Source organism: Fomitiporia mediterranea (genome assembly GCF_000271605.1).
Source record: "Fomitiporia mediterranea MF3/22 unplaced genomic scaffold FOMMEscaffold_20, whole genome shotgun sequence".
Classification (NCBI taxonomy): domain Eukaryota; kingdom Fungi; phylum Basidiomycota; class Agaricomycetes; order Hymenochaetales; family Hymenochaetaceae; genus Fomitiporia; species Fomitiporia mediterranea.
In genome coordinates this window covers 151,689-176,589 of record NW_006760405.1, presented here as the reverse complement: position 1 = coordinate 176,589, position 24,901 = coordinate 151,689, and the positions used below count along the sequence as shown (strand labels likewise).

At 46.7% G+C, this 24,901-nt stretch overlaps 9 protein-coding genes across 9 annotated transcripts; 5 read left to right on the top strand and 4 right to left on the bottom strand.

Annotated features, from left to right (window-relative positions):
- Window positions 1-405: 405 nt before the first annotated feature.
- FOMMEDRAFT_32421 (glycoside hydrolase) lies at window positions 406-3,316 on the top strand (the record flags this gene model as incomplete). Its single annotated transcript, XM_007271968.1, has 13 exons — window positions 406-714; window positions 779-1,135; window positions 1,198-1,277; window positions 1,421-1,528; window positions 1,566-1,684; window positions 1,733-1,795; window positions 1,851-1,932; window positions 2,004-2,083; window positions 2,247-2,503; window positions 2,561-2,645; window positions 2,699-2,779; window positions 2,836-2,946; window positions 3,240-3,316. 13 exons carry the CDS (start codon window positions 406-408, stop codon window positions 3,314-3,316), a joined length of 1,809 nt encoding a protein of 602 aa, XP_007272030.1.
- A 489-nt stretch (window positions 3,317-3,805) lies between these two features.
- Window positions 3,806-4,876, top strand: FOMMEDRAFT_24276 (ubiquitin-conjugating enzyme E2 4). Its single transcript, XM_007271959.1, has 4 exons — window positions 3,806-3,844; window positions 3,983-4,087; window positions 4,243-4,426; window positions 4,505-4,876. Exons 1-4 carry the CDS (start codon window positions 3,815-3,817, stop codon window positions 4,633-4,635), a joined length of 450 nt encoding a protein of 149 aa, XP_007272021.1. The 5' UTR covers window positions 3,806-3,814; the 3' UTR covers window positions 4,636-4,876.
- A 428-nt stretch (window positions 4,877-5,304) lies between these two features.
- On the top strand, window positions 5,305-6,560 carry FOMMEDRAFT_143656 (ubiquitin-conjugating enzyme E2). Its single transcript, XM_007272011.1, has 6 exons — window positions 5,305-5,336; window positions 5,510-5,569; window positions 5,689-5,784; window positions 5,980-6,163; window positions 6,262-6,388; window positions 6,446-6,560. Exons 2-6 carry the CDS (start codon window positions 5,546-5,548, stop codon window positions 6,456-6,458), a joined length of 444 nt encoding a protein of 147 aa, XP_007272073.1. The 5' UTR covers window positions 5,305-5,336; window positions 5,510-5,545; the 3' UTR covers window positions 6,459-6,560.
- A 234-nt stretch (window positions 6,561-6,794) lies between these two features.
- Window positions 6,795-8,409, top strand: FOMMEDRAFT_171583 (uncharacterized protein; the record flags this gene model as incomplete). Its single annotated transcript, XM_007272010.1, has 3 exons — window positions 6,795-7,483; window positions 7,591-7,672; window positions 7,764-8,409. The coding sequence occupies 3 exons, from the start codon at window positions 6,795-6,797 to the stop codon at window positions 8,268-8,270; spliced, it is 1,278 nt and encodes a 425-aa protein (XP_007272072.1). The 3' UTR covers window positions 8,271-8,409.
- A 155-nt stretch (window positions 8,410-8,564) lies between these two features.
- Window positions 8,565-9,085, bottom strand: FOMMEDRAFT_98282 (FKBP-like protein; the record flags this gene model as incomplete). The annotated part of the gene is made up of 4 exons (XM_007272009.1): window positions 8,565-8,684; window positions 8,767-8,807; window positions 8,864-8,918; window positions 9,005-9,085. Coding segments are annotated over 4 exons (297 nt in total), but the record flags the coding sequence as incomplete, so codon positions are not given.
- A 2,369-nt stretch (window positions 9,086-11,454) lies between these two features.
- On the bottom strand, window positions 11,455-12,162 carry FOMMEDRAFT_61060 (uncharacterized protein; the record flags this gene model as incomplete). Its single annotated transcript, XM_007271978.1, has 1 exon — window positions 11,455-12,162. A coding segment is annotated over one exon (708 nt), but the record flags the coding sequence as incomplete, so codon positions are not given.
- Window positions 12,163-14,956: 2,794 nt separating this feature from the next.
- FOMMEDRAFT_115195 (uncharacterized protein) lies at window positions 14,957-16,829 on the top strand (the record flags this gene model as incomplete). The annotated part of the gene is made up of 8 exons (XM_007272008.1): window positions 14,957-15,182; window positions 15,233-15,368; window positions 15,428-15,532; window positions 15,586-15,762; window positions 15,816-15,989; window positions 16,043-16,132; window positions 16,184-16,548; window positions 16,608-16,829. The coding sequence occupies exons 1-8, from the start codon at window positions 15,006-15,008 to the stop codon at window positions 16,827-16,829; spliced, it is 1,446 nt and encodes a 481-aa protein (XP_007272070.1). The 5' UTR covers window positions 14,957-15,005.
- An 800-nt stretch (window positions 16,830-17,629) lies between these two features.
- On the bottom strand, window positions 17,630-18,346 carry FOMMEDRAFT_32416 (uncharacterized protein; the record flags this gene model as incomplete). Its single annotated transcript, XM_007271967.1, has 4 exons — window positions 17,630-17,760; window positions 17,923-17,938; window positions 18,006-18,191; window positions 18,254-18,346. The coding sequence occupies 4 exons, from the start codon at window positions 18,344-18,346 to the stop codon at window positions 17,630-17,632; spliced, it is 426 nt and encodes a 141-aa protein (XP_007272029.1).
- Window positions 18,347-22,055: 3,709 nt separating this feature from the next.
- On the bottom strand, window positions 22,056-23,917 carry FOMMEDRAFT_130316 (uncharacterized protein). The gene is made up of 6 exons (XM_007272007.1): window positions 23,679-23,917; window positions 23,185-23,611; window positions 23,028-23,131; window positions 22,870-22,969; window positions 22,497-22,813; window positions 22,056-22,445 (listed from the first exon to the last, which is right to left on the bottom strand). Exons 1-6 carry the CDS (start codon window positions 23,715-23,717, stop codon window positions 22,155-22,157), a joined length of 1,278 nt encoding a protein of 425 aa, XP_007272069.1. The 5' UTR covers window positions 23,718-23,917; the 3' UTR covers window positions 22,056-22,154.
- Between the last annotated feature and the right edge of the window lie 984 nt (window positions 23,918-24,901).

Here is a 24,901-nt window from a genome sequence, read left to right as displayed (position 1 = left end):
TCCTTCAATACGGTCCGTCGCACTCCGTTCCGTTGTAGTGCAAGTCATGATTTATTCCCGGGTCACCTGGAACAGGGATAGAACCTGATGCCTGAACTTCTGCTTCCATTATCAAACGTGCCAAGATCCATGTTTACCCTATTCGAGCAATGTATATCCTATGTTCAACTCGTCTTGGACGTAGGATCAGCTGAGCCAGACTAGATTGCAATTACCGAGAAAGATTGACGCCTTTCCATGTCATCAGTGCTGACTGCTCGAGTACAGTGTATTATACGCTCAATCCGCAGTTCTCGTCACACTTTCTGCTTGCTGATACAATGTCGCAAGAAGTTGGTATATAATACAGGGGTCAGACGACTACCTGCATGCTGGGTGCTCGTGCCGACATACAACTCGTACACTATGACCACTCTACGCACTCTCATGTTTTGGCACCTCTGTCTACTCACCGCATGTGCAGCCCAGAGTAGTATACGAAGTGCGACCTCTATTTTCTCTTTAAGTGCATCGTCGACTCTACCTGAGTCAAGTCCTTCGAGTTTTATTCCGTCGATGCCGACGGTTACGTCTGCTCCTGCTACTGTGGTTACTTCGTTCCCCGGTTCCCTGAGTACAACCACCACAGTGATACCGACGAGTGCTCCCTTTATCCCGATCGGTTCTATCCCGCGTACTTATAAAAATGAAACTCTCGATGAGCTCTGGAATCTCGTACGTTATCACGACTACTAACCCGTATTTATCTCACGTAACTTACGGACCTTTTTCTTGCAAGGCTGGTGAAGTTGAAGACCCGCCGTTCACTACCACAGTCGAAGCAGAAGTACCAGTTACTCTACCCGCCTCAGCTCCTCCCGTATACCCGACGTGGTATGCAGTTACTCCCGAGAAGGTGCTTCCGGACCTCAAGCTTCCAAAGAACTTCAAATTCGGGGTCGTGACTGCAGCTTACCAAGTCGAAGGTGCTGTTAAGCTGGAAGGCAAAGGACCTACCAATTGGGATTGGGCTCAACGCCAACCCGGTTTTGTCATTGACGATACTAACGGGGATATCACGGACCTCCAATACCTGCTTTACAAGAATGATACGGCTCGTACGGCTGCTCTTGGATTCAAATGCCCACTCATTCTCGTATGCATGTGAAATTACAGTAATTGAATAATCATCATGTCTCACGCGGAGAACCTTTGCAGGATCTCGTGGGCACGAATCTTCCCGTTCGGGACGAGAGACTCACCCGTGAACCAGCAGGGTTTGAATCACTATTCCGATTGTACGTCTTTCTGATCGATTGGATCAGCATTTTTTTCTTATTCATTAATCCATTCCAGTAATTAATTATTCAATTTCCTTGGGAATTGAGCCCATCGTCACACTGTGTATGTTATGTTTTCCTTCCGCGACGCCCTCACCCAGGCTCACTGACAGCTATTCTCCTCATTCAGATCATTGGGACATGCCACTCGCTCTAAGTGCCTACTATGGTGGTATGACTTCTGAAGAGTTCGTGGGCGACTTTGTAAAGTGAGCCTTATTTCCCTTTGAATTGCGCTATTCTTAGAGATTTTGCAACCAGCTATGCGACGACTGTATTTAAGGCATATAATGGCCGAGTAAAACAATGGTATACGTTCAACGAACCTCATGTTATCTGTTCCCAGATACTCGAATATCCGTTCAGTGCGTAATATTCTTTCAATAACGCCTACTAATGCTCAAACGCTATAGATACAACATTGTCGCCAAACGTAACGCTTGGTAATGCTATGTACCATTGTGCCTATTATCTATGTAATTTCGACTATATCTTATTTGTGCATACTGACGAAAGTTCTCTTAATTACAGTAAAGGCACATGCGGGAGCGGTGAAAGCATTTCGAGAAATGGGAATAGAAGGCGAAATCGCTTTCAAGAATGACGGCTTTGTGTGCGTTCAGCCACGTAGAATCAAAGTATCTCAGATACTGAAATTTTCCTTTATTTTCTTTTTGTCCATAGAGGCAAGCCATGGCAAACTAACACGACAGAGGATTTCGAAGCTGTGGAGCGCAATGCGGCGTTTTACGTTGGAATGTTTAGTGAACCTGTATATGTTTCGGGAGACTGGCCCAAACTCATGACCGATACCTTGAATGAGACGATATTGCCCCGTTTTACCGAAGAGGAAAAGAAGGAAATAAAAGGCTAGCATACGTTTGTCTTTCCTGCTTGAAAGGATGTCTTATCGGTCTGGATGAATAGGCTCGGCAGACTTCTTCGCGATTGACCTATATCGAGGTGTTTGGATCGCAGCACCAGAGAACGAAATATCAGCTTGCGCCGCGAACTCAAGTGACCCTAATTGGCCTACATGTAACGTACAAGTGTATTATGATTCTGCGACGGGATGGCCTATAGGATATGTCCCAGAACCAACGCAGAACTGGCTTTTCGCGACACCGCAAAATCTCAGATATGAGTTGAAAGAGCTCAAGAAGCGTTGGCCGTACGATAAAATCGTATGTTTGAGAAGTATGGCTCATAAGTTCATAACGGGCCTCTGATAAATTATGTAGTATATCTCCGAGTTTGGCTTTCCGCAGGCGGAGGAGGGTATTCGCACGGACCTTGCTTACATCCTTGACGACGCTGATCGAACAAGTGAGATCAATCCTTCTCTTCACTATGTGACGCTTCCTGATCAAGAGAAATAGATTTCTACATGACCTATCTTGGCGAATTTCTTCTAGCTATCCACGAGGACAACATTCCTCTCGCAGGAACATTCGCTTGGGGTACGCATCTCGACTGTTCTTAAATCGCAAGGTATTCCATAAACTTATAATTATAGCGATGGTTGACACATTGGAATGGAACGCTGGAACAAGCACACGATTTGGTATCCAGAATGTTAATTACACGACACTGGAGCGGCACTTCAAACGCTCTGCACTTGCACTTTGTGAGCTCGGCTTTGTTCAATTACTAATTTACCAATGGTCATTCAAACGGCTGACAACATTGCTATTTTCTCAGCTGAGTTGTATGAATCGCATAGCTCTGACCCCACGGCGATGAGGTTCAGCGGACCTTGTCTGCGGGGAGTTTGTAGCTAAGTAATTATAGGGGAGAAACAATCATTACGAAATCCCCTATTACTTACGTAAGATGTTTACACATAGTTGTGGCCCAGCCTGGAAATGTCCAATGTGCTTCACTTGACAAATCTTTATGTTGACTACACCTCACGCTCAGTCCTGATGACACAGAATGCTCAAACCGCAGAGAAAAGCAGGTTCCAACTGACTTCGGCAGAGCAGGAACGTGACTGACATTAGCTATCGACATATCCTATCCCAAATCATGGACTCGACTCCGCCTTTCCTGCATAAAAAGAATAACTCCAACATAAATCGTACCGATACAGCGTGACGAACCCCTTGTCATCCGTCGGTCCGTGTTGGAACCTGGTATTGAGCTTTTGCCGACGCCGACGCCGACACCAATTACACGATACTTACACCGCAAAGTAGGGAATTATCTCCGTTTGTATAGACGAATTTTCAATCTAAGTATAAGTAGCGGTTACGATTGGAAGGGTGACTGCTTTTCCTCCTTTCGCTACCTTTGCGTGGCTACTCTTTGGCTTGTCCTCCCTCATATCCATTGACGTTTAAAGACGTGTCCACCTGAGAAAATTTGAGGTGTGTGCGTTTGAGTTTCTCGTACTAGAGGAGGTTGTATTGATAGTTTACGAATCTTGGGTTTGACGCCACTGTTCTCAACTCATAAATCAGGAGTAGAAAGGTAGAGAAAAGGGAAGATTAATCATGGCTGCTTCATTGAAACGTATAAACAAGGTGTGTAAATTCCTATATCCTTGAGTCATTAGGCAAGGGAATCGAAGATAGACGCCACATCTCACCTTCCTACCATCTGTATTCTTCATACTGAATCGAAATCATTTACTAACTATATAATTTATTCCTTTTTTTTAGGAGTTAAACGATATGAGGAACGACCCTCCTCCGAATTGTAGTGCGGGATTGAAGGACGATACGGGGAGTGATATCTTTAAGTGGGAGGCGAAAATTATGGGTCCGGTGTGTATTGGCTTTACATTTCGTCTTTCGTTCCGAGTTGTTGGAAGAAGAGGTCGTTGGGAGTGCTATTTTGCGAGGGTTCGCCACATGTCGCCTTCGCAACTGCTCGATTCATCTGACGATACCGAGAGCTGACGATATTTCCTGGTGTATAGGTTGACTCGCCATACCAAGGAGGCATATTCGACGTGGACATCCACTTCCCTGTAGACTACCCGTTCAAACCTCCGAAAGTGAAGTTCGTGACGACGATTTTTCATCCGAATATTAATAGCGATGGGTCGATTTGTTTGGATATTTTGAGGGATCAGTGGTCTCCTGCTTTGACGTTGTCGAAAGGTCAGTATACATTCTTCTTGATTATAACTTTACCCCATAATACGAGTGCTGAAAATATCCATTGTGAATTGATATTAGTGTTATTATCAATTTGCTCGTTACTTACGGACCCGAACCCGGATGACCCGCTTGTGCCGGAGATTGCGCATATGTATAAGAATGATCGATCACGATATGAGACTATTGCTAGGGAATGGACACAAAAGTAAGTGTGGCATCTGACGTCGTGCCTCTGGGCGTTCTGAACAATAATTTAATAAATTTGTCCTGGCTAGATACGCAAGTGGCCAATCCTCAACAACTCCTCCTGTGCCTGCTACTTCCAATACTGTGGCGACGCCGCCTTCGAACAATACTCAATCCGTCCCTCCTGCTGCTCCTGTTAGTGCACCACCTCCCGTCACTGCTGTTCCCGCAGCCAGCGCTAGTGCGGCCAGTGCTCCCACAACCGCCGCCCCACCTGTCGCTGCACAAGCACCGGGTACTGCCGGAACTTCTGTCACTGAAGACAGTCAGGGAGTTGTGACTATTAGCATTAACACTACTAATACTACGAACCCGGACAACAGTAATAATACGTCGTAAGATGTATAGCTTACTTGAATGGATTTATTATTGTTATTTTTCTCTGGTACGCTTTGGGTCATTGGCCCCGTATAACCATGCGCAAGGCCTAAATGCTGTGAATAATAGACAATTAACACTATAGATAGGGGTGAAAGTGGTTATTTTTTTATTCGCGATTTACAAATGCAGTGAGTCAGTGGTAGTAATACTAGTAGAGTGGCCAGTGCCAAAGCGAAGCCGAAGCTGAGTCATGTGACGTGTATGGGCACCTCCCGTCAGTGATATTCGCTTGTCTGCAACCGCCATCATCTCTCTTCCACCACACTCTGCCCTCCACCATCCAGTGAGTCCTCCATCCTCCTCCTCATTTCTGTCCGTTTTGCTCATCACAACCCGCTTCTTCGCCGTCTACCGTGCTCTTGTGTCTAATCGCGACGATCGTCCGTTGCTATCTGCCCTCCGACAACGCCGCTCATCGGCCCCCATCCTCGCGTGACCTCACCTTCACATCCGCAGCCCGCTTCCAAGTTTTTCATCTAGTTTCCACTTGCAATGGCTCTGAAGCGCATTAACAAGGTGAGTTCGTCGACGTGAGACGTGTTAGAGGAGGTGGCATTAAGCGCCGCACCGCCTCCTCCCTGCTAGACGCGCTTACTGACCTCGTTACCCTTCACCCTGTATGCAAAAATCCACAGGAATTGATTGACCTCGGACGTGACCCGCCCTCCTCATGCAGCGCTGGTCCGTCAGCAGACAACATGTTCAACTGGCAAGCAACTATCATGGGTCCGGTGAGTGGCTTTTTCAGTTTTTTGATCCACTTTCTTTCCTTTTGCCGTGTGTCTCTGGTTTTGTTTGTATTTGGCTGTGAGTCTGCCACATGTGGCAGGCTTACTTGCGCTCTTCACTTTCTTCATTTGTCTCCGCATGCCCCGCGATCAAGCGCGATCTGACGCAGTTTTTATGCAATTTCTCCGCCTTATCAGGGTGATTCGCCATATGCGGGCGGAGTATTCTTCCTTTCCATCGTCTTCCCTACCGACTACCCCTTTAAGCCACCCAAGGTCTCGTTCACGACCAAGATCTACCATCCGAACATCAACGCAAACGGATCGATCTGTCTTGACATCCTGCGTGATCAGTGGTCTCCGGCACTGACGATCTCCAAAGGCATGTTTGCTTTTTCTTCACTTGTCACAACGGTAAAATTGTAGCACTGCTTACACGCCTCTTAATTTTTCCCCTCCTCCTTTTCCTTTGTCATGCAGTGCTCCTGTCGATCTGCTCGATGCTGACAGATCCCAACCCGGATGACCCGCTTGTCCCTGATATTGCACACTTGTATAAGACTGACCGGGCACGGTACGAGGCGACAGCTAGAGAATGGACACGAAAGTAGGTTGCTTCACCTTTTATTGCCGTTAGCGATACTGAATGTATGCCTGTGTTAAGGTACGCGATGTGATAGGACTTAGCAGCATTTGATGACGCTTGTACAGCTATTTTTTGGGAGTGTAGTTTTTCCTCCACGCTGCTTTGTTATTTTGAACCATTTGAAGCATATTTGCAAATAAGGCTTGGTGTGAACGTCATGGCTCGGTAGAAGAGCCACAGCGCGTGAATGTCGGTGTCATTGCTGACCTCAGATACAGCAAGCAAAATACTTTGAAAAGACCTAGGATATATGCTTCGTAATTTTTACTAGACTAGTAGTAATGATGGACGCATGGGAGTATCTCGGCAGTAAGGTTCAACTGGAGCATTCATTTAGCCTCCATTTATTTTGACGGCACTACCCGACATGAGAAGAGACGAGGTCATCTCAGTTCACCTCGTCTCTTCGGCGCTATCGACCATCATGGCGCGAAAGACAGCTGGGAACTCGAAGGGCTCGTCGAAACAGCAAGCAAAGTCGAAAGCTAGTGCTAGTGATAATCAAACTGCCAGATCAACTGCTGTCGCCGATGACGCTTCGTCTACTACTCGTGCTTCCGTGAACACCCCTACTACCGCTCCTGCTCCTCCTCCACCTCAAAATGCAAACGCAAACGCGAATACGGGCACGAATGTAGGCCCGACCCTAACATTCCGCCTCCTCTTCCTACTCATCCCGCTGTTGCAAATGTTGTGGAGTGCTGAGGCGCCTTTGAGGCCGTTTAGTGCGATTAGGGATAGGGTGACTGGGGAGTTGGTCGGGGGTAGTGGGGAGTTGATTGTTCCAAGGGTTATGATTCTCCTTCCTGGGAGTGGGGATAGTGGTGGTGGGGATGGATGGATGAGAGACGTGGAGAGGGTGATGCCTACGATTGGGTTGTTGAGTGAGGAGAAGAGGAGGGAGTATTTGGGGTTGTGGGTTGTTTCTTTGGATCCCGATGAGGGGAAGGGCGAGGAAGGAAAAGGAGAGGAATGGGGGGGTGAGAGTGAGAGGGCGTTTTGGGATGTTATGGGTGTTGAAGAGAGTAGAAGGGCTAGAGTTCCAGTTGATCTATCGTATGTTCTACTTATAACTTTTATTTCTTTTTCCGTACCGATTATTGGTACTTCTTCTCGAGCGAGTTGATTTACTGACTTTTTCATGTTTGGCGCTGTGCGTGTAGGAAACTTAAAGCTGCAAACTGGGCTCCGAATGGCATAGCTGGTGCGGTCTTACCGTTTATCTTGGAAAATAAAATAGATACGGTAAGTCAATTAATTTGGTTTACTTTCCGGGACGAAGAATGGATGATTTATGTACTTCATCCTTCTATGCCACTGGTTTTGTTGTTCATAGATCCTTACGTTCGACGAACATCTATCGAACGACCCGTACCGTACCGCCGTTTCTCGTGCGCTCACATCGCTCATCGACTCACCAGCTATCAAAGCTGCCCTATCCTCCCATTCCTCCTCCCCATCCTCAACCTCTACCAGTACCGACTCAAAAGAGGAGTCAGACTCATCTGCACCTCCAAAGAGTACAAAACGACTCCGAGTCTTCCACCTCCTCCCCTCCTCCCCACTCACATCCCACCTCGGCCCGCTAACACCCATAATTGCACATTTATCCCTCGCCTTACGTACGTTGTTGAAGAATGAGAAGGAGAGGATTAGAGGGAGTACGGTTTTTGTTAGTGATGTGAGGGGGTATGTGAGGAGTTGGAAGGCGTTGCTTTCACTCTTCAAATCGAAAGGCTTGAAAGGAGGGGAAGGAGTGGAGGGGGTTGTTGGTGCGGCGGTGAGGGTTGTAGGGTGGGTTGTGAAGAGGGAGATCTGGGTTAATGAATGGGTAGAGGTTTGAAAGTCCAGAAATAATTGTTTGGCATGAGGAATATAAAGAAACGTAGAAGGTCCCTACCCGCCTGCAGTGCCAAATTCTTATATATATAGCAATCCGTTTCTTTTGTACTGTAGTTTCTTATGATGATTTAAGAATCTTATGCACGCAATTACTATAATAAAAGTATACAATCAAGATCCCGTTCAAGAACTCGGTATAATAACGTTCCAGTCGAAAGCAAGAGCGATTAATATACATGTACCTGCGCCTGAACAAATGCAGTCATCCATTGGTTCTGTCTTATTAACATTATCCTCAACGCCTTCCCTCAACCATGATAACGTGGTACCCAAAGGTTGTCTTAACAAGTGGTGAGTAGATAGGTTTGTTCACGCTTGATGGAGTGAGTTCGAAGGCTTTCTCCTGGAATGGACCCTAAATACATTAAGTATTCAAAATAAAGCATGTAATTAGGAAGCACACGCTCGATAGGTACAGGAGTGAGGAAGACACGTACGACCATAGATCCGCGGGACATCCAACCAAGGCTCCCTCCCGCTATGATTTTCAGGTCAATATGAGAAGACCAAATACTATATAGAAGACAACCTCACCCTTCGCCTTATCCTCTGAATACGTCTGCGCGACTTTATCGAATGCTTGTCCTTCCTAAACACAACGGGTCGTGTAACGGTAGGACACATAAATTAATAACTAATAAATGTGGCATCTGCCTTCGAACTGCCGAAACGCACCTCAAGTAACTTCAACGCCTCCAAAGCCTTCGATTGTTTCTCGCATAGGATATGTCGTACGTTGACAGCCGTAGCGGGCTTCAAGCCTCCGTTCTTTCCCTAAATAAACACGAAGAATGCGATACAAGAAACGTCAGTGATCCTGAGCTGAACAAACTGGCATCAAACCGCAAGAACATCAAGGACATCAGGACGAATTAGATTCATCTCTAAATCAACGGTCCCAAAACAAACAGAACCCGAAAGGGCGAATATGTATCAAGGCGAAAAGAGAACTCACCTTGCCCTGTTGTGCCTTCTCGTCACTGGTATTATCAGTCTTCTTCGAACCACCCTTCTTGTCTGCAGGTTTCTTGTCCGCCGCTTTCTTTCCCATTCTTCAGAACCGGGATAGATAAGGTACTTGGAACGCAGACTCAGATTGATTTGAGAAGAATACAGGAACTGCTTCACCAATATGACAACGACTTGGAACAATATGATGCACGTGACCTAATGGGACATCTCCACGTTCTTAACTTCTTTACCGAATAAACTCATTCATATTCAGACAGTTGTAGTAGTCAAGTAATAATAACACAGGGGTTGGGTGAATTAAGATGACAATGCCTTTATAATACCGAGACAGTAAAATATTTAACCTCCAAACACTACCATCCACAATCGTAAAAAACCAAAAGGAGCACTACCAATAAAGATCATAGAACAGGATGAAACGACAGAAAAGAAGACCAAAAATCCTATTGAAACGGTATAATTCAAGATAAATAATAGAAAACCAAATGAACAGAGAGAAATGGGAAGAGAAATAAGTAATAACAGATTATTCTTGTCGTGCAGGCTTCTTTGAACTCTCGGCCGGAGGTTGCGATGAGCTTTGGCCTCGAGATGGAGGAGTGACTCCAAAAGCGGAAAATTGTTGGACACGGAAGTCCCCGAGGCCGTGCGACATTTGTACCATGCTACTCGGAGAAAATCCATCATTCGCCATCCCAGGCATGAATGGAGTCGGGCGTATATGACCAGCCGGAATCGCCACGGGCATTTGAGGGTGGAAGGTATATTGTGTTGTGGGTGCCGCGGAACGTGGCCTGACCTGCCTCTGTTCTGCAATATCCTGGACTGTATCCGAACGGTGCGGACTTGAAGACGATGGGCGCTCCTGGAGATTAATCATCGAAGACGTCATAGTCGCAGCACTCTGTGGCTGAGCAGGTTGACGAGATACTCCAAGTGTGTACGCAGACTGTCCGTTTGAAGAGATGATCACTCCTCGCGGTCTACTGGACCCTGCCGACTGAAATGCATCAGGGTTCAAAACATTGATAACGGACTTTGAGCTCGAAGGACGTGGATTGACCGCGCCTCTAAGAACCGATTGTCCTGGTTTGCCATTCTGCTCTAGCGTTAAGACACCGACGCCAGAAGTTGCATCTGCGACCTGCCTGTCAATTAGTTGTTCTGCGGAGACTTCCTCCGTAGGCGTTCGTGATTGTGCTGCTTCTGCCCTCGAGACATTTACGAACATGTCTTGTTCCGGAGAACGCACACGGTTCATAGCGTTAAGGGCTATCTTCTCCAGACCTAGCTCTCTGTTGTGGTTCTTGTAATAATTGCCAACCTGGACACTAGTCTGAACAGGTACTAGAATGAGCATCGAAGAATCACGATCATGTAATGTGTATGATCTACTTTGTTTGGTAATTCCATAGAAATTCGCTTGAAATCTTTCCCGTATCGACCCAACAGACGCATAAAAATTTCTACGAGCAATAATAATGTCAGTATATCCCCGAAAGGGATGAAGAGCAGGCCTGTGATGTACCCCTGTCGGATTCAGACCAATAGGTCGATGTAGTTCCGGGTTTCCTACGACCAGGACCAGGAGTTTCGCTTGCATCGTTGGTCTTCCCGTCTCCGGGAGCGGGACTTGCTCCAGGACTATCAGCAGAAATAGTTGGCTTAGGCCCAGGCTTTCGCCCTCTGCGTTTCTTTGGCGGAGCAACAGATGTCTCTCGGGTATTATCAGTATCCTGTATCATGCAGTGTTGAAAACGAAAGCGATAGCATCAGTTGGGGATACTGCTTACTGCAGATAGGGCATCGTCGACATCATATCTGACCGCAACTCTACGGCGCTTAGGCCGAGGGTCGGCGTCCACGCTTTCCTCAGTCGAGGGGGGTGGACCTGCACCCCGACCTCTTCCAGAATCGGCAAACCCTCCTCTGCCACGTCGCCTACCGCGTCCAGCAGGTCTCCTGCTGTCAGCTTGCGCGACATCTGCCAAAAGGGCGTTTCCTTTCTGCTTTCCGGCTCTGCGTACTCCACCCCCTCTCCGACGTCGTCCATTACCCGAATTAACAGCATTCCGGAAGTCAACGAGCCGTTTCTTGTGGATGTAATAATACAGAACACATTGTTGAGGTGTTTTGTGTGGAAGCGATTCCGCGATGATTCCAAATTGTTTAGGGTATTCGGCATATTTAGCGTAGAAAATAGCCTCTTCTTCGGGTGTCCAGTCGAAGAAACCACTTCGCGGATCGTAGAATGCCTCCGGATCGTCAACCACGTTATTTGTGTCATCGAACATATGATCAACGTAGCCCTTCACAACAGAGATCATGTCGGGTATCTTCGCAACGTTGCGAACCGCCAAATGATTGGGGTCTGTCAGATCTTCATTACCGAGGCTTGCAATAATTTGCTCCATCTCAAGGTCAGATCTAACCGCGTCTCCCAACGTCGCAGCGGAACGACGCGTTGTTCGGCCTGCCTGTGTCAAGGCTTCCTGCATATCATTCGCCTTGAATAACGAATCGAGATGTGTACAGTGTGCCACCCATCGTTCGTGTAGCATCATGTATTCGTTCCGTAAGCGCTGCACTTTCTCGGCCAAGAGCTCCGTTTGTTCCGCGAACTTAGTTGCTAGTAGAGATCGTACGTTCATGTGGTGTTCTTCCTCGTTCTGTGCAAGTATACGATCCACGACTTCCACAACCACGTCGCCTGAGACCGAGGGCAGCTTTTGCTCTTGTCCGTCAGATCTAGCCAAGTTGTCCATGAGGATTGGGTTGACTCTCTCTTCTCGCGATTGAGGATCGAAAGCTCGGCGTAACATGATGGCTTTACGAAGCATCTCTGTTATATCCTTTTCGTCCGCTTTGGCCCGTGGTGCCAGAATACGCATTGTCCCGTCTTGACTAAGCTTTTCCCCAGGCTGAAGTAAGACAGGTGGCCTTGGTGAAGAAAGCCGTGCATCTGCTATTTGAGCTTCCACTTCGGCAAGTGTCCTATCTGCATCAGGATCTGGAGTCCACATGTCTGGTGTTGCCATTTGAGAAAATCCGATCGCTGATGGTTCCTCAGACGGACTATGTCGACGATCTAGTCTAGGCGGAGAGCCTGTATGGGCTTGGGATGCTACTAAATAGTCTGGCTGAGTGTACGGATATTCCTCAGGCTTTTTCAAACGAGCTCGCGCAGTCTCTGTTTCTACTACTTCCGGAGCGATAGGACCTCGAGCTACTGGAGGTCTTTCCACATGCAGGCTTCCGTCCTCCATGTTAACATCGTCAAGCAGTAACGGGCTGGGAGCTTTACGAGATAACGCAGATGACGTGTATGGTTTAACTGAACAAATTGTGGTCGAATTGCTTAGCTTTCCTTGAAAAAACACTTAAATAAGCTAGAAAAGATAAACACTAACCAGGGCTAGGAGACACCAAATCGTGTACACTCATGACTCTCTGTCTATTCGATCCACTTCCCTGGATAGCCTTTAAAGGCGAGGCTCCGGTGGTCCCATTTCTCCCAGGTGAACCATGGGTGCGACTTGCTGGTGAACCATGCTGAGCTATTTGCACAAGTGAACTACACTAGATCAAACGCGGTGATGGCTGATACTCACCTTGAGAAACGTGCCTAAATGTTTCAATGCTTTCTAAGCTGGAATAATCAAACGATGATGGGTGCACATTGGAACGGCGCATACGTCCTTCACTCTGTAATGGTATTCTAACATTGTCAGCGACAATTGGTACATATTGATCGGTAGATGGGTCCCATGCGTGGCGGATCACAGGTGAAGGTCGATTCTCCGCTGCTATTGTCGGTGGATGGCTTGGGACAACATGAGCAGGATCGCTCGAAGAGCCTGGATAAACGTTTTAGACCATGCCGTTACAAGTTACATCGCATTACTTGCCTTGCATTTCTTTGCGTGCAAAATTTTCTCTGGCGTGTTCGCGTGACCGCGAAAAATCGCTCAAAGTCTGCTTCAATGCTTGTGTACGACGCTGCTGTCCCAAGACGGATTCGTCACCCGAGAATTCAAACTCGTCGCTGGAGACATCCCTGATGATCCGCGAAGATTTTGCAGGAGATACTAAAGGAGTAGCACTGGCAGTGACTCGATGTGTTCCAAAATGTGATGAACCTGTCAATGTTCGCTCTCGGTCACCTGGAACGGCTGGGACAGATGAAACCAGGGAACCCTCCCGTGAGCTCCTATTAGATTCAACGTGTCTTTCTCTTGTCCAATTGGGCACCTCATGTTCCGAAAGGCCAGGAGACTGGCCAACTGACATTTGCCGTGGTCGCTTGTAGTCTCGTATAGCAGAAGGTCTATTAGTACGAGCGGCTGGAATTATTTCAGGTCGGTAAGTAGGATTCTCCCAGTGGCGTGGACTTGGGCGCTCGTGCAGAGGCTGTCTATACATATCATTACGTACAAAAATATGTGGATCGGGAGGCGGAGGTCGCTCGTGGTACGTTGCGTGACGATCGTCATATGGATGATAATCCGTGGGAAATGCCCGACCGTAATCGCGGGGTGGTGCTGGATCGACTGCTGTCGGAGCTAGTTCTCGCCATCTGTGATCATCTACAAGAGGACTCGCAGGGGCAGGATTTAATAGGGAGTTCCTATTCGAATTTTTAGGAAGGCAAGACATTGAAAATAGTGAAACCTACAGGCGAGGGTGGGAGGGTTCCCGTCGGTGTAGCCATGCAACTGACGGTTCAAAACTTCGATCATCTGGAGGTTCCTCCCACCGGGGACGCTCTTCCCACTGAGGAGAATGCGGAGGTCTGGTGTCCTGATAGAATCGATACTGGGCCGAAGGAAGTGGCGGTGATGCGTGCGGAGCATAACCCGGAGGCGGCCGACGCCAAATTTCTGCACGTGACTCTCTTGGTGCACCAGTATAATCATGAGGATAATAAGGCCTGTCTATCCGTCTTGCGGGAGGATGCCCTTCTTCGGGATATTCTGCCTCTGGCCTTGGAGGATAAACAACGCGACGATCCCTTTCATAGTAATGTTCGCCTCGTGAAGCCCCGGCAATCGGAGAACGCTGAGTGGCGTATTGACCTGGCAATCTCTAATAAAAAGGGGCTGTCCAGTTAGTTGATCCTGAGCAAGAAATAGTTGCATAGACCAACATCGTAGTGGGATGCCATCATGAATATAGTAGTGTGTAAATGTTCAGTGCGGTTTAACAAAGCCCGTTAGGAAACAGAGAAAAAGCTAAAAATGCGGCTTCTTTGCCAAATAACCGGGTGAAGGCACAAGTATCAAGTTCGAACAAGTGATAAAATCTTTCTGGGCAGTTGAACAGCCGTTCTCGGGTGACAAATTAATGAAACCCGCGCTGTTGTAAAGGTGTCTGTGAAAAGCAAAGAAATATCCTTCCGTGGATTGACGGCGGATTGGTCTTGTTTTGATACAGAAGGTGACGGATTTGGTATGTGCGCAAGCTGTCGCCCAGTTTCATTCCAGAGAAGCCCAGCGGAGGGGCATGATGGAGAGATTCAGAGAGAAACAAACTGAGGTCAATTCAAGTTTCAAGCGACGAAGATCACGTGAGCGGAGATGAGAACAACCTGCCGTTTCCGACTGATGAAACGGCGACATATTTTTAATTTCAAAGTACTTTCCCCAAACCGCGACAAGCACTGCTCCATCAAGCGTAGCATCCTCGGGAGTCTCGCTGCGGTTTTATGGATCAAGATGAGGCTATTAAAAACGTTTCATTTCAGTCGGACAAGACTCGTCGAGGAATCCTGCTATCTTATTGGATAGTTGTGTTATTGGCTATTCCGTTGTGGTGGACGACAACTAGCATTACACGCCTTCCTTTGCCTGAGGGACGCGTCAGGAGTCTCAAGTCGAAGCAAGTTAGTTATTTTGATCTACACCAACGGATTTGCCGCTGAACTGTGTTTAGCTCAAGTACGAATTGTGTGCATCCTTAGACGATGACTTGCCGAAACCCATAGCGACATCCGTGAAAGAGTCGTTAAGAACTCGTATCCATGAGCTGGGGCTCAACGATACAGTGTCTGTGGATATTCTGTCGGGTAGTCAGTACATGTCTACATTTTGAAGGTGGCCCAGGTCAAGCTTATCTTGCACTTTCAAGCGCCAGACGAGCCGCCGGAGTACGCCGTGGCGATCGATACCGAGGAAGTCGAAGCACGTACCGTCGGAAGAAAATTGGTAGTAGGCACGAAGTCTATGCCTTCTGGTGAGCCGCATAAACTCCAGATTGCCAAACATCATTTAATTTCATTCTCTCAGGTAATGTATCCAGTACCATTTCTAATATACTTGAAAAGCTATGGCTTTCAAGTTTTGGTGCAAACCAACAGACTGTACAATATTCGCCACGATATCGGTTGGCGTTTAGCCTGATGAATGAAGATGCAGCTGCAGGGGATTGCCCCCCGAGTTGGGATGTGAAAACCGCGATTGCCCGTAGGATCTTTATGTCTATCTCTTCCACCAGTCGGCTCACCTGTGACATGTAGGACAAATACAGCCTGTACTGCGGAGGCTATCGACACTTCATAATTTCACTATAGAAAGTCAAGTACAATTTTTTGCACCACTGGCTTTTGAGCCCGTCCAGCTAAACGGTGGAAGCTTCGGATTAACTCAGGAGCAGCTGTCTGTGTTCGTAAATTCGGCAGAATGGACACTGTGTGAGTTGTCGTGCTGGAGCGGAGATTCACATATGTTAACCATTGGCGATTAGCATCGAGCGTATCAAATGATCCCGTTCTGCACTTCGTTATCTTTGTCCCTTCTGCGAGTAGGAGGCCTTTACGAATTTTGGATGATGAAGGTAGGAATCCAGGTTTACTGTTCCGGTTCGTCCTGACCACAAGCTTGACAGGTTCACCAACAGAATCAAATGCATTTGTTATCCCGCAGTGGGGTAGCATATTCATTCACAACCCAAGTTCACCCTCCTCTGAGTCACATTTATCACCAAGGGAGTTGTATCCAGCGTTTTCGGTGTTCCGCGCTCAACTATTGTCCTTACTCGGAGTCGCGCCCCTTCCCCCTAGCGTCAAGTCAGGCGAGACAGTATCGGACTGGCAACTAGATGCACTACTTAGACGTCGCGCATACGAGAATGCCGAAGGAAGCAAAGACACTCTTGCAAGCATCGTAAGTCTGGTGCATCAAATAGAGGGCATGCCAGTTGGTAAGGACGTGACCGAAGATGTCGGCGGGGCACTTGACGCACTTGACCTGGTATGGTTCTTCTTGTCCTCCGATAAAAAGCGCTCATGTGTACCTTTATTTATATCCAGATGTACTCGGTAGTACGCGACTCGCCACAGCTTACGCTGCAATATTCCGCGAAGGCCCTTACTCGTGCATCACGCGCTTTCTTCAACCCAGGAATGCTTGCTTTGCTCTATTTCCCACCCGAGCACAACCTCGCGGTGTATACACCCCTCCTAGCTCCCGTAGCTGTGCCTCTCCTCGCCGCTGTAATGAGAGAAGCAATAAGGTGGCGAAGAAGTCGATGATAATAGTGTGTACCTTGTGCTTCCGTATAAAGACAATAGTTTGTCCTGTGGTTTCGAGTTGTTGACTGTTCCTATAATTTTTACGTTGTCATCCGCTGCTTTCAGTCATCACTAGTCTAGGCAAGCCTCCGGAATCATGCGGGACGCTGACAATCGAAGTCGCGGAAGCAAAACAATGTTGTAGTCGCACAACTGATTTGCCCGTTCAAGCAATCGAGTGCGGACTTCTTGACTGGCAAGGTCTTTCCTGCTTCAAGCAGTATGATTGGTATTGATCCCCCCGATTTTCTCTGTCATCCAAGGACTAAGGGATGCTCTCATACCTTTATCTGTGTGTATGAGTTAACCCTAAGCATGACACAACACGTATTGTCTACACAAGGGCCGCAGTTAATTCTGAATAGCCCAAGGCCGAGCAATTGGGTCGTATTGTGTACGTCATTACCCGCAAGGATGATCACACCTTAGGTTTTGTGAAATTTATGCCGTACATTCGAATCTAATGTATGGGAGCCGAGCAACTCACATTGCTGGATAAAACTGGACAAGAATGAGAACGGCTCATCAGGATTTATATTCCTATGTAAGTTCTGCAAACATACTATGTGCCATTCTTCACATACACTATCTTACCGCACTTACCTGCATGAAACTTATACGGATCAATGCATTTATTAAGGAGGTGTATCAACTCATGTAACGGTGCATAAGTTCCATTCAGATTTAGCCTACTGGCAAGTCTGATTATCTGGCTAGCCAAGTATTAGCTACAGGGCATACTACGTCACTAAACTGTACAGCTATTGGGTGGGCAAGTATGCAGGCCCGAATGCTGGAGCAAGGAGAGTAGGAAGCATCAAATTCCAGAAGTCTGTCACGACCTCGGATTCCAATTCATTCAGGCGAAACAGGGACTCTTGTGTATAGCCGCCTGCACAAAGCGCAGTGTTGTCACATGGAGAAGGATATCCGTTTGATTCCATTGATTGGGATGTAATACAGGCGCCAAAACTATTGAGCACCAAGTCTGTCTGAGGGCATTCAGCTGGGGCTGTGCGATTCATGGTTTGGCATCGAAGATGATAAGGCTCACTTCCCGCTTCGGTGATCTGATGAGCAACCTATTATATTAGATTACCCGTCCACTATCTCCACATGATGCGACTTGATGCTCACCGTGAAACCAATGGGTGTAGCACTGGTATCGATCGACCCCGGCAAGTTGGGAGAGGCTACGTTTGGTGATATGGATGGGTGGCTGGATCCCTTGGAACGACGAGGCCTATGAGGTGGACAAGTAGGAATGTTCGCCCTGGTGCATTCCCTACATCTTGCCAGTGAGTATGGAGGAGAAGTATCACACTGGTAGTAAATGTGAAGGACGTTTTTCATTGTTGCAAGCAAGCCTGAAAGATGTCACTCACTTTCTTTCGCATGTCAGAACATCTACTGCAGGGCTTCGGGTTCTTCCTCTTCACCTCACGAGTCTGTATATCGGAAGCAACCCCAGTCTCCATGTTGCTCTGAACGTCATTGAGAGCGTGATTCACAGTAAAAATACTTTCAGAAGCGGACACTTGCCAGGAGCGCGTGGAAAGGCTACCCATGCTATAGCAGGTGAGCAGGTGAGCAGGTGAGTGATAGTCATGCATTAATATTGTTTCCAAGCCCAGTATTTTATACGTTCGATTTTGATTACTTCTCAATGCTGCGCCACAGCACAATGGAATCCTTGAGGCGCACCTTATGTATGAAATTTTTCCTAAAGCCTGTGCCGGTATCTGATATACGCGGAACGTTCTTTAGGAAAAGCTTTGCGGGACTCTGGCTGTCTTCCCGCGGAGCTTAGCAGAAGCCACCAGCTGTGGTATCCGCAGCCCTGATTCCCAGCCTGTCCGTGTCTAGTAATATGCAAGCAGGGGCTTCAGAATCAGCTTCGTTGTGACTTCAACTGAAGGACAGATAGCAAAGATACGTGTAGTTACTGGAGCTGATCGTCTCCGTCCCTCACACCTTGTCTGCCTTGCCCTGTAGCTCGTATCTCAGAATATGTTGTGGGGAAGAGATAACTTTTTCACGGCATTATATATAGCTGAGAGAACGATCCACAAACTCTTGTACCTTAATTCGAGAATCAGGGAAGCTGCGATTTACGTCAACATTTGCACCTTGATGGAGGTTTACGCGGAACTTCGTCTTGTTTATATGGAACAAACCGAATCCTCTATTTAGACTACCCGAAATGCTGAAATCACCTTCAACAAAATTGAGAAAATGTAAGGATGCTCATGAGTCTGTCTTGCAAAAGACGGCTAATCATGTCTTGATTTCATGACGTTGCTATTCAGGCAACAAAGAGTGGCTTTGCGGTTCTAATACGGGTAACTGTAAGTAAATTCACGTCTACAGTCATGTAGAAAGATTGTCAGATTTATTGCGAAGGGAATTACCGATCAAACTTCAAAGAATACCTACCCATCTTATTGGATACAATAGAAACCTTGTAAATTTCATTCCGTGTACTACGGTCTTCCCGAAGATTTTAATTGATGGTCTATTGTACTATGACAACGACTCGGAGCTCGTTCGTAAGCTAAGAAGTATGTGGCTAAAACAACACTCTCGACAATCTGATACAGGGTACGTTGGTTCTCTTGACCAAAAACTATTCACCCTTCTGTAGAAATCTGAAGTACATAGTAAGTCAGACTCGACTATCCTGGCTTTCCCAGGATACTAATCTCACAATTCAGTTGTCTACTCATGCATTATTTTTCTTCACGGTATATGCTCAATGTACTTGTAAGAGCGGGCTATCATAATTGGCCTCTGTAGATGTGATGCTACACTCCGGATCTCACTGGTGGTCCGAATCTATGCTTATTTGGGCATTATCTACGTGAATGAAAGGCTATCATTATATTTATTTTTTAATTTTAGTTTACTCGGAGGTTTATGTACCGTGTAATATAGGGCAAATTATATGCTTCAGAATACTTATAATTTTAAGGCAAGCCGGTTACGACCAAATAGATCCGATGCAGGGTCTCGGATGTTAGAAGTCAGGTGGAAAGCGAACAGTACAAATCGAGCACATAGCAGTAGACACTTAGTAAAAGGTGACGAGACAATACAGTTGTTTAAAATGATGACAGCGGTCCGAGTTGTGCCACCTTTTTACCTCCCGCATATGGAATACCTACCTTATATAGTATCATTTCACGTGATCTACCTGTATTAGCAAGCAGTACTCATCTTTACTGCATACCTTGTGAGTGAAGACTAGTGAAAGGCTCAGATATTAGAGCTATGTGGATGTATGAATTTTAGTAATACACTTAAGTGTTTATACAGACTTTGATTTCCTTCAGGCAATTGTTACAGTGTAAAAAGAACTCTCTGAAGTTGTCAACTTGTAGCACATCATGTCCTGCTGGCACGAGGCAAAACTGGGATTGCTGTCATCATTTTCCGGAAACGCTGTAGGACTTTGCAGGAATGACTGCATTCTTATTAGCTCTCATGTCCCCACATTCTTTGCTTCTTAGATGGATGGAGATAGAAAGGCCGATGCCTTCGGGGCTAGGACCGCAACAACTCAATCCTTGCAGTGCATGAGTGAATAATAATACGGATACTATCATATACATGACAATCCAATAGAAAAATAGTGACAGCAGCAGTAGTAGACAGTTAAAAGCAAAGGTCAAAAACCCAATTAGTACGAGCTTGTGTTCGTCTTGCAAGGATGAGGCTGTGCCAAGAGGTTAGGTAAACTAACCTTCGCGCAGGAGGGGAACAATGCTGTCTAAATGTGTGCGGCCCTCAGGCTAACCGGAGAGAAGTCACTGACGAAGGCGAAGCATATGAAATATCCCTGCGGGGAAGCAGACTCGGCCTTAGGCCCGGAAGTACCACTCGAAGAGTCGTTGAAGACACTCGGTTCATTGTTGCGAAAATAACTATTAAACGTATTATAATTAGCATTTCGAAAGGCCGGATTTAAGCGAGTCTCCAGTCTCATCACTCGTGTCAAGTTCGGCCGAACCTTCGTCCTTCGACAACCGTGCGTCCAAACCGGAGGGTCCCAGAGGCGCTTGCCAAGCTGGCCTACTGAAGTCCAGCTTTCTCTCGCTCTGCATCATCCCAAGAGGGCTGCTCGCTAGTTAGCTGAGCATTTTGACGTATTTACTGTCGGTCTGCGGCGTTGTCAGAAATTGAAGTAGAATGTCTGCTGGGACCGTTACGAGGCGACGGTCAGCATTATTATCTACCTGGTTCTTGCTTTGTCGCCAGAATGTTTCCGTAAGACGTTCATTGAGGATCACATTTAGCACTCCTCGAGCTCCACTTGTAATATTCCTTCGACGTGCATTCCGGGCTCTGAGTCTGACGTGAAGGTCTCGATTTGCGGAGTTTCTACCATCGTCGCGCATATGAGAACGTTGAAGGGAGTTAAAGATGCTCTTACGAGTGTTGTGAACCTACACCTGGTGCACCAGATTTACGGTATGCCCATTGGAGAAAACGTTACTAAAGAGATCCGTGAAGCGCTTGACGCACTTGATCTGGTACAGCCCTTGTTGGTCCTCTTTTCCGGACTTTCTAAAGGCACACACCGGTGTGCGCTCCTAGCTAGCAGTGCAAGTTCGTCGCACAAGTCGGAGTTTTACCTGTCAATCAACATGCTTGAAAATCTAAAATAAGATAGAGTTTTAATCACATAGCATCCATGACCTCCAGGTCGACCCACATGGTTCCGTAGTTTATCTAACTAGGTGACCATCCTTGACTGTTGTCCTTAGCTACTAAGAAGCCTTCCCTTAAGATCAATCCCATTCTCAGGTCAGCATCTCTGTAAGGATGATGACCATGACTGATTGTGGCAAAGTCAAGTTAATCAACTCACAGGCCCCAAAAGCATCTAATAGGCCAGAATTCACACTAGCTAACCTTGCCATTATGGCTTGATCTATGAAAATGAAATGAATACTGTCAAATGTAATTGCATGAATACTTGATATGAGTCTTACCAGAACGATGTATTGTGGCAAAGTGTTTGATACAGAATAATCCCAATTCTAATGAAAGACGTTATCACCAAATAAATCCGATGCGAGGATGAGGAAGTATAGTAAGTAGATACCAAATAAACGATACCATGACTTCGAACTTAAGACTGCAATAACTTGATCTCTCCGATGGATGAATTAATAATAATACAAGTGCTATCGTATACATGACAGTCCAATAAGAAAATAATGACAGCAACAACATGGGACAGTTCAAAGCAAAGGTCGCGAAAACCGATCAGCGCGAGATCGCCTACCGTTCGTCTCGCGAAGATGAGGCCGCACCAGTCAGATTCGGTGAGCTAGCCATTGCGGACGAAGTGAACGATGCTAATCGAAGTGTACGCGATCCTGCCCCGGGAGAAGTGGCTCCTGATCTAGGCGAACCAGGCAATGAAGGAAGGGAAGGGTTTGATCGAGAAGGTGTTACTGATGTAGAGGATGAATGTAAGGAACCCTGTGAGATACTAGAGGTGGCCTCAGGCCCGAAAGCGCCACCTGACGATTCTTTGAGAAGGAACTCGACCCATCGTTGTGAGAATGACTACAAACATATCAGTACATGGGAAGATAGATAAAAATTATTCAAGCCTACCTCAGTCTCATCGCTCGTGTCAAGTTCAGCCGAACCTTTGCCTTTTGACGAACCTGCGGCGGAACTAGAAGGTCGCTGTAGTGCGGAGGAGCCTGCCAATCCAGCACGCTGAAGTCCGGCCTTCTCACGCTCCGCATCACCCCAAGAAAGGATGGTCGCCAATAAGCCGAGCATTTCGAAGCGTTTACTATCGGCCCGCGGAGTTGTCAGAAACTGGAGTAGAACATTTGTTACAAGGCGACGATCGACATTATTATCTGCCTGGTTTTTGCGTAATCGTCGAAGTGCCTCCGTAAGATGTTCATTGAGGATAACGGCTTCGCAAGTCACGTCAAGACATCTTTAATGAAATCACAAGATTGTAATTGCATACCTTCATGTCGGAATTTCCTAATGAGGAGCTCCTTTTCTTTGACTTCTTTCTCAAGTTCGACCGTCCTTGTTGTATTGGTCGAAGTTTCTTCTAACTGCAGCTAATAAGGAAGGTCAGCGTGTTTTGCAACAAGTGTCTTCTGCGAATCGGGGTCTCACTTCAGCAGTATGCGCGCGGTGCTTATACTCAGCCAGAGTCTGGGTAAGCTGATTCAGCTGTGTATCCCGGTCTCGGACGGCTTGTCGCAATTCATGGTCCTTCGCTGTATTGCAAAGTGAGCATACCACAGATCCAGTTCCGATATAAGTGACATACTATTTTGGAAATCTTCAAGGACGGATTGTAAGTTCATCGACCTTTCCCGTTCTACCTCCAACTCTTCATATTCCTTTTGCCGAGCTTCTCGTTCAATCTCAAGATCTCGCTTGTAATTCTCCGCTGCCGTCTTTGCCTCGTCTACAGTGACACGGCCCTCCTGTGCCTCCCGTTCCCACTCATCCCGTTCCATTCTACACCGTTCGAGTTCCACCTGTAATTCTCGGAGTTCGCGTTCGCGTACAAGAGCTTCTTGTGAGCTCTCTTCATATGCACGACTTCGCATAGCTTCGAGTTCCTTCGATGCGCGTTCTGCCTCCGAGTTTGACGTGACGATCTCATTTTGCAGTGTTTCTACAGTCGCGGTTAGATCTTCGTTTTGTGCAGTTAGTTGGTCAATGATCTGCTGGCGCCTATCTAGTTCTTCCTAATCAATTAATATTCAACAATTGCGATTAACCATACGAATGTATGAAATGAATATATAGACGTACAGATTCTTCCCGTAACTTGTTTCCGAGCGCCGTACGCATATTATTCAGCCGAGACAGGAGATTCGAGTACTTTCCTGCAAAGTCATCGCGTTCTTTTCGACAACGATCGAGTTCTCTCTGTAAAACAGAGACTCTGTCAAGTCCAGAATGTTCACCAGAAGTCCTCGGACTTGGACTGCTGGGTGCGCTCTTGCCGTTGATACCATTAGGAAGAGAACCGTTTGCAACAACATTGGTGTCTACACCTTCAATTGGAAGGGCTAACTCCTCCAAGGCCCGCCGAGTTGTCTCGTCAGCAGAGTGCTCTGCTTGAGCCATGTTTGTGAAGTGTGTCAAGCTTAAAGCACATACTGACAGTGACACGTACTGCGGCACTTAGCCGCCTTCGGCAGTATTTTCTCACGGATGCGGAACGGGTAAGTTCGCATCCGACGGATCCTTGTTATACGGCAAAGTGTAATAACTCCTTCGAAATGGTTTCATATCGAGACCCGGCCTACACGGGGCTTCAGAATATATGCTATAAATCACGGCAGAGGTGGAAACGGGTGGATCGGGAGAACCATAAAAAGTAAATAATAAAACTTCTTTTCGGTGCTGTGATGTCTTTCTATGCACACCTCCGAAGCGGAGTTGGACGGAATTACTAGATGTTTCTATACACTTGTTATCGAGGATTGCTATATATTGGAAAAGCAGTGACCAAGGCATAGGGTATCAGATTCAGGATACTCTGATGGAATGACTTGTAAGCAATAGCTGTCAATAGGGAGAGCAAATGACAGGACAGGAATCATTATGCAAGACCTCTAATAAGTAGCCCTCTGGACCAATAACACAGAACGGATCAAATTTCAGTGAAAGTAGCTACGGACATCTTGCGCTTTTCTATTTAGCACAACATGGCAGATGAACTTTCCCAATAACATGTTTTTTAGCAAAGGGAAACATGACGTTGTATCCAATTTATTCAAATCGCTATATTCACGCACGTATCTTCGGCCGAAGGGTGGGGGAATATACTTTAGTAATCTATGCATCTTCCCGTGAACAGTTGGCCTATCTAACGGAACTTCAGAGAAGTTGAATGGTGAGAGCTACTGATATTGGCGAACCAGCGGAAAGGAAGAAGAATCTTCCAGGTTAGCCTCAGCGTCTTCCACTTGAATAACGTCAGGGGCCAGGTACAAGTAAGTATACGGACGGAATCTACATTGTATCCT